The sequence below is a fragment of the Triticum dicoccoides genome, chromosome 6B (assembly GCF_002162155.2).
Source record: "Triticum dicoccoides isolate Atlit2015 ecotype Zavitan chromosome 6B, WEW_v2.0, whole genome shotgun sequence".
Lineage (NCBI taxonomy): Eukaryota > Viridiplantae > Streptophyta > Magnoliopsida > Poales > Poaceae > Triticum > Triticum dicoccoides.
In genome coordinates, this window is record NC_041391.1 from 691,855,427 (window position 1) to 691,863,364 (window position 7,938).

General features: G+C 53.0%; 1 protein-coding gene across 1 annotated transcript; it reads right to left on the reverse strand.

Moving 5' to 3' along the window:
- Nucleotides 1-689: 689 nt before the first annotated feature.
- LOC119326671 (cytochrome P450 716B1-like) lies at nt 690-2,617 on the reverse strand. The gene is made up of 3 exons (XM_037600295.1): nt 1,541-2,617; nt 1,266-1,453; nt 690-1,185 (listed from the first exon to the last, which is right to left on the reverse strand). The coding sequence occupies exons 1-3, from the start codon at nt 2,496-2,498 to the stop codon at nt 874-876; spliced, it is 1,458 nt and encodes a 485-aa protein (XP_037456192.1). The 5' UTR covers nt 2,499-2,617; the 3' UTR covers nt 690-873.
- Nucleotides 2,618-7,938: the final 5,321 nt, after the last annotated feature.

Below are 7,938 nucleotides of genomic sequence, written 5' to 3' on the forward strand. Positions count from 1 at the left end.
TATACCTGGAGGTGCGGAGATGCATGGCATTACGGATGAAAGTCCTGTCCGGTTGTGGCCGGGCCGCGGCGATGGCACCCGTGGGTGTCGTTTCCCTCCTTGGAGGCGTCGCCGAGTGTGTCGCCATCTCCCTCGCTCGCTTGGTGTTGGCAATTGTCTCCGGGCGAAAGCCTTGATCCGGTGCTGGGTCGGCACGATGGCGGCGTCTTCAACGTCGTCCCTCTGTTGGGTGCATCGTGCTAGGAGACATGGTCTGGTTGTCCCTTGTTGCGCTCCCCCGGTGTTCGCCGCTGCCCATAATCGCTCACTTGGTGCTATGCACGATCCTCACGGTGATTTCAAGACGGCGTCTTCCTCGGGTCAGATCGGGTCCTGCCATCCTCTTGCCATCTCCTAGGCATCAAGGGAGGATGGTGCGTCGACAAGAGATGCTTGGTGGAAGTTGCTGCTCTTCGATGGTGACCTTTGTCGGTCGAGACGCGACAATGTTTTCGGTGTTGGGCAGGCTCTTTTGCTTTGTAGTTGTGTGGTTGTTGGTGACTGTCTTTGGACTAGCCGGATGTGGAGTTGGTGCTACGCTTGTTGTTCGCAGCAAGTGTTAGTTGTCTTGTAATTGTTTTTTCTTCTTCTATAAAGCTATGGTACGCATTTTGCGTACTCTCGAAAAAAAAAAAGACAAGCAAACAAAAACAAAGAACAAAGGCTCCTAAGACATCGGCCGATTGAGACTTCACGCAGTCTTAGTAGACTGAGTCCTAGCCAGACCCATTTATTTTTGATTTGTTACTCATAACACATACACGTGCCGCAACAGCTACATTTTCTATGCAATGCGAACGACGATGACAGTGAGATTGCTGTGAAGAAGCTTGGTCACGATGGAGGAGGGGAGGTCTTGTGCTGGATTTGGATGGGCAGGCCACGCAGCGGCGACGGCATGGGGTCCCTCACAAAGGTGTTCTCCTTGCAGCAGAGCTTCCATCTGAACTGCCTCACGAGGTGGTGCATCGTCACCAGCGTCTCGATCCGGGAGAAGTCCATCCCGGGGCATAGCCTCGGGCCGGCCCCAAAGGCGACGAAGGAGCACGGCGGCGCGGCCTGGTTCTCGAACCGTGACGGGTCGAACTTGGCCGGCTCGTGGAAGATGCTCGCGTCCATGTGCGTCACGTTCGCCGTCCAGAACACCTGAAAGCTTTCTCATCTCAGCCTCCGACGACTATGATGGCTAAGCTAGGAGGCGAATTGACTAGCAGCAAGCAACTGACCTGCCATCCTTTTGGGATGAGGTAGCCGTCGAACTCCACGTCCTCCAGCGCTCTTCTGAAGTTGCCGAAGAGTGGAGGGACGATGCGGAGGATCTCCTGGGCGACTCGCCATGTGAACTTCATCCTCGTCAGATCTTCCCATGTGAGAGCCTCTCCGTCGCCTTTGCTCCTGGCGATCTCTTCATGCTCTGTGTCACGAAAGACGAAACAAAGCACATATCATGAGCAACCATGGCAGGTTGGAACGATTGATTCACTGGCCACTGGCCACTTGCCTTGGACCATGGCGGCGAGGGTGGCGTCATCGTTGGCGAGGTGGCGGACCATGAACGTCATCAGGATGGACGACGTGTCGTGGCCGGCGATGAGGGCGACCATGGCGTTGTCCACGATCTCCTCGTCGCTCAGCAGCCGCTCGCCATGGCCGTCCGTCAGGCCGAGCAGGCAGGTTATGAGGTCGTTGCTCCGCGACGGCGCCTTGCGGTGCTCCGGCTGGCACCGCCTGGCCTTCTTCTCCCGCGTGATCCCCGCCAGCACCCGCCGGGCTCTGCCGCTGGCCTTGAGGCTCCGGCTGAACGCCGTAAACGGCAGGTTCGCCGGGACGGCCCACATGCCCTCGACCATGCGCGCGAAGTCGCCGGCCAGCGCGTCCCGCACGGCGCCCCTCTCGAGCCCGAAGAGCAGCGCGGAGATGATGTCGAACGTCAGCCGCTTCATCAGCGGCAGCACCGTCACGGTCCCGCGGCCGGCCCAGTTCTCCTCCACGTGCCGCCGCACCTCGGCGTCGATCCTGCCCACGTACATCTTGAGCATGTCCGGCTTGAGGAACTCGAGCAGAGCGCCGCGGACGCGCCCGTGGTCGGCGCCGTGGAGGCCCAGGATGCTGTTCTCCCCGAGGATCCGCTGCACGGACCGGGGCTGCCGCGTCGAGAGCGCGCTGCTGAAGAAGAGGAACTTGTTGGCCGCCGGTCCGGCCAGGAGCACCGTCGGCGTGCCGAACAGCGACAGCTTCGACACGGGCCCGTACTTGTCGATCCGGTCCTGTATCCACCGGCTGCCGCCGTCGCCGCCGCGCATGGCCCGGAGGAGGCCGAGGCTCTGGCCGATCACCGGCAGGCCGAGGGAGCCCGGGGGCAGGTTGGCCGGCTGTCTTTTCTTGGCCCTGCTGAGGAGGTGGATGGCAATGGACGAGGCGGCGACAACCAGTGCCACGACTATGCCCAAATAATCCATTGCAGAGTGATTGGTGCTTAGACGATGGTGATACTAGTACTTGAAGCAGACGGGGCTGATTAGGGAGTGAAGTCTGAAATAAACCTTCAGGTTGTAGAGGCTGACGAAAACAAACCCTCATCTCTAAATTCCTGAAGTTGATACGCTATATTTACAGATCCCGGTTAATCCTGACCTTGTATCAGTAAAATCATGTTTAGCGTAATAGGAAAGGCACGATCCCAGCTGGGATTGTTTCTACTGTCACTTACTACGTGGGCCCATATGTCATACGCATCTTCTTCCCCAATCTCTTCCTCACGAGTGCATGGCCGGTGGATCGATTCTAGCCGCCGGCTAATTGATGTGTGCACGTACACAAAACAAACAGACGAACGTGGTGCAGAAAGTTTAGCTCGTCCTCGGCCATTGACGCCTCGTTTGTCTGGAGCTGCGCCGCCCCATCTGATTTGAGGTGCCCGTGCGGCACCGTCAGTCCGTCGGTAATGCAGGAAGACACCTGCCACGGCAGCCTCTGAGAGCGGAGCAGCTGCTTGGGCACGCCATCCAGCCCGCGGACGACGGCGGTGACAGGGGTAACGCCGGCGGCGGCCGGAGAGATCTTGGTCATCCCTGAAGCAGGCGAGGACGGCGAGGTAGGTGCCCTTGTCGATGAAGTAGAACCATCTCAACGGCGTGGTACTGCTGGTGCCGCTCGCCGGCGCGGCGTACTACTGTGGCTGGTGCTGCTCCCGGCCATAAGCAACTGGTGTCCTCGCTGGCGGCTGGCCATACCAGTACTGTTGCTACTGCTCGCCGCCGCCGCGCACATGGAAAGACCAGCTTTCCTATGCGCACATACTACAGGCTAAGCTCACACAAGGTGACACTCGTCTTTGCTGTGCTTTATGTTTTTTTTTTGAGCCGGGCATATGATGTGATCTGTGCTATTGACATTGATGGATCTGAGGAAACCGAATAGCAGGAGAGAGATGGGAACGACGACGAATGGCTATGATGCGTTGACCAGCGCCACAGTGAAAGAAGCGGGTTCCCGGCTAGGATTGTGCTTTTCCCGGTGTGCCAAACGTATCTGGGGTTCAAGTAAACCGGGATCAGAGAGGTCAGGATACAAATTTTAGGGATTTAGAGGTGAGGGTTCATTTGCGTCGGTTTCTACAATCTCAGGGTTCAATTCAGACTTCACTCCTGATTAGGCGACGGCGCCTAAGATTTCAAAGAAAAAGAAAGAATCTTTCGTTGCCAACGTCCTTGAAAGTGCTGAGATGCCTACTCGGTAGATGCCATCGATCCTCCCATGGTTGGTGGCGGCCATTGTAGCACCCTCGTCTCTCACTCACCAAACCATCGATGGTGATGCTTCCCCGATATTTTTAGTGCTCATGGTGCCGGCGGCACTATTGGGTGATTATTTGGAGGTGTGATAGAAATTATTGCTCTGACCTCGAGTCTGTACCAATCGTGGCGACGCCTCTCGGCAGCGTTAGGCTGGTCATAATGAGGAGTAACTTAGAGTAGTAACATGCATATGAAAATTACAGAGGAGCACTCAGGTGCTCCATACATGCATAAATGTACCGAAACTACTCTACGGACGACTCTGCATGCACGATATTTGGACGATGGCTTTCTTGAACAGTGCAGATTTGTTAAACTAAACTATCCAACGGATGTTGTTGCCATCGTCCACAAATCGTGCACAAAGGTATAGTCTGTGTAGCACTGCTCTAAATGTACCGTTGGATCTCATATAGATTCGCGTCTGTCCTAATCAATGCCCTGTATTAACTTTTGTATCCATGAGGTAATTGAACCGAAACGTCTCGTATATGCCAGTGGGTTTCTATTTGCGTGGCCCACCTATCAGATGTATTCTGTCCCGCTGGGCCGGCCCACCCTGGGAGCATTTAACGCAAGGTTGGTGGGGATCGGCTGATATTTACGCGTCCTGGACACTGTTCCTCTTCCTCATCCTCTTTCCGTTCCCCACTCCTATCCTCTCAGATCTAAACTGCCAATACATCCGCTCGCTCCCTGTACCGGCCGGCACCGGCGCCCGTCGACATGTCTGCCTCGTCCTCGACCTCACAGTCCCTCGCACCCATCCTCCAAGAGCAGCCTCCTCTTCCTCTCATCCGTTGCCCCTGGTGCCACAACGGCGACATCGAGTGGTGGGTTTCCCGGACTCCCAAGAACCCCGGGAAACACTTCTACAAGTGCGAGCGTCACTGGGTCAGTGAATACTTTTCCTGTCCCGGATTGATCATGTTATTCGAAGGGAAACTCTGCATGCCGGTCACTGCAGATCCACCCCACCCCGCACATAAACATCGATGGATTCGGGTGCGAGCCGGTCACTGCAGATCCAGCACGGGCTGAGACTTTGGGGATGACGGTCGGCGACTAGGCAAGGATCCTCGGCGGCTTGGTGTTGAGTCTTTCCTCGTATTTTCTCTCTGCAAATTTTTGTTTCTCGATCGTATTTTCTTTCCTTGTTTTTTCTCTGAAAATTTCTTTCCTAAAAATTTCTCGCTGAGGTTTTCTGTTTTTTTCGCCAACTCTGACACCATTCGGTATGCAACGGCGGCGGCCAGCAGCAGAAGTACGCAACGCTAGCCGCTGGGGCAGTGATTGCTTGTGGCGGCGAGAAGCGAGCAGCAACTGCAGTACGCGGAGCTGGGGCAGGGGCAGCCCGTGTCGGCGAGCAGCGGCAGCCCGTGGCGTCAGCGAGCAGCAAGAAATAGGTGGCACAGACGAGATGGGGAGCAGTAAATCCATGCTGCCAACTCTCAAGGTCCTCCTCATCCCGGGGATCCTCAATCTAGCGCCGTTCTGTATCTCTTCCTGAGGCTCAACTGAACTTGTAAATAAGATCTCTGTAGCTAGCCTAATTCTTTTTTTTTTTTGCGGAAAATCACCTGGTTAATTGTTACCTGCCCTTCGATCCAGGAAGTTCATGTGAAAATAAAAAGTTCCAGGAAGTTCAGATTTATATGTAGCTTCTCTATCTTCCAAGATGTAACCAGGATATTAAGTTCCAGGAAGTTTACTTAATATCCTGGAAGACAGAGATGCTGGTTTAAGTTTCAGGAGATATGGATTTTTGACTAAGTTGAATTTAATTGTGAGTAAGATGTTTTTTTACTTATAACCAAGAAGCTGGATATTACGTAAACCAGGATATATTTCTGTCTTCCATGGTGTATTTTCTGCCTTATAACCAAGAAGTTGGATATTGAGGAACAACCACGTATCATGTTTTTAGGTTTCTTATTATATCCCCAAATGTTATGAAACATTTGTCTTGGCAACTATCAGAGTCTCCCATAATTAGGTACTCAAATGAATCGACTCTCGTCCATCATAAACGAGATGCATTGTTCAACGGATTTAATGAAAGTCCTAAACTGAATTAACGGGAAGCTTCCTTTTTACTCATTTCCATTCATTATGACTAGCAACACCTGGTGCTGAATTTGAATTAATTCGGTCACGGCAGTCTGCACCACACATTATTATTGCCGTTCTTAGGTGTCGTAGAGTACAACCATCATTTAAAGATGGGCCCACCGGTGATAGTATTGAGCGGATGTATCCAGGGGTACCTCTGAATTGTAAAATGATTTCAGCATTTAATGTCTTGAATTGGCTAAAGTAACGTGAGGCATAGATATCGGTGGGGAGCACCTATGTGCTACAAATCCTCATCCATGCATATACTCTATGTTATTATCTTTATAGTGAGAAGTGTCATATGTGTACTAACAAACACATGTTTATTTTTTGTCTTGTAGACTCATTTTACATTGAAAAACGCTATGTGATGGTAACATATTAGATTACTCTATTTGCCTGAATCCTTATTAACTACTTGCCACATCAATATTTTTGCTTATGTGACATCTATATTACTACCTATGTTACTCCTATTATGACTAGCCTTAAGGCTCGAGGTCAGGTCAGGGGGAGAGGCAACGACAGAGGAGATCATGTCAATTATCACCAGGAAAAACTACATGTTGTTAATTAGGTTTAGTGTACCCACTAATTAGTTTGGGTTAATGCATGTGATGTAGTATATGTCATTTTTTGGTAATGATCCTAGCTATAGTAATCTGTTTGATCCTAAATAAACCGGCTGATTTTGTCGCCGTGTAAGCCGCCTCTCCTGGTTGACGCGTGTCGCTTGGGCCCGCCACCGCTTATCCGCTTTATCTTCAGCGCAGCTCTCGTCCACATATTTTCCTTCTTCCGCTGGAGTCATTCGTCAACATTCACCACGAGATTTCACCATCTCCGGTCGTCACCGCTGCTACGAACCAGGGGAGGAAACGACGGCGACCACCGCAGCTAGCAACTCTGTCGCAGCAGTTGCGTCGCGTCGCCCGTCGCGTGCTTCATCGGAGAACCCGGGTCGCCGTTGCAGCGCAGACGGCGCCGCCGCGTGCGCGTGGCGGTGCTGCAGTGGAGCGCTTGTCGCTAGCTCCCGGTGCTGTGGCGCGGCGCTCGCACGGCGGACTGGAGCTCGATGCTGCAAGGAAGCTTCACTGGCGGCGCCCGAAGCACCCCGTCGCCGTCGCAGCCGCATACGCCGCGGTGTTGCAATGGAGCGGTCGGCGGCGGCTCCCGGTGCTGCTACGCAGCGCTTGCGTGGCGGCCCGGAGCTAGGTGCTGCAATGGTGCGTCACCGGCGGAGGCAATGGAGCTTCACCTGCGAAGCCCAGAGCTGCGAAGCAGCGCTCGGAGCTACAATGAAGCATCACCGGCGAGCCCGCGAGCTGCTCTGCAGCGGGTGGTGCTGCGTTGGAGCTCCGCCGGGCTGCAATGGAGCTCAGCCGGAGTTGCAATGAAACTTCGCCGGAGCGTTGGTGCCGCGTTGGAACTCATCGGACGCCATCGGTGCTTCATAGGAGCTTCGCGCGAGGCTGCAGTGGCGCTGGGTTGAAGCTGGCGCGCTCGCTGCTGCCTGCTGTGATCCAACACAGCTAACATCCTGATCCAATTTCCCTAAAAAAAAAAACACCCTGATCCAATGGCTGAACAGGCGGATGATTTCTTAGGAGGTAATTGCATCGGTGGTGCTTGAACTTATCATGGATGTTCACTTTAGTGTTTGAACTTGAAAAATACGTTAAATTGGTTCTAAAACTTGGCTAGCACGTGTAAATACGGTGCTAAACACCCATGTAGACGTATAATGTGTTGACATGGCACCGTATTTGACTGATGTGGCATGAGATCCATGTGTAACGATGAAATATGATTATTTGAATGCTATATGTATATATGACTAGTGGGTCCCGCCTTCAGTCTAGAAAAAAAATGGAAACTAAAATTACGCTCATTTGGAATCGAACCTGCGACCTTGCTCTTTGATTATTCGCACGCCGAATAGTTTTTGGTGCTTAAATAGGCTGCATTCGGTGCCTATTTAGTACAG

What these genes read in the sequence shown, in the direction of transcription:
- LOC119326671 (XM_037600295.1), bottom strand. Translation starts at nt 2,498, where the DNA reads ATGGATTATTTGGGCATAGTCGTGGCACTGGTTGTCGCCGCCTCGTCC. An exon ending in CCTCGCCGCCATGGTCCAAG is followed by an intron (nt 1,454 to 1,540) that starts GCAAGTGGCCAG and finishes TTCGTGACACAG; the next exon opens with AGCATGAAGAGATCGCCAGG. An exon ending in TCATCCCAAAAGGATGGCAG is followed by an intron (nt 1,186 to 1,265) that starts GTCAGTTGCTTG and finishes GAAAGCTTTCAG; the next exon opens with GTGTTCTGGACGGCGAACGT.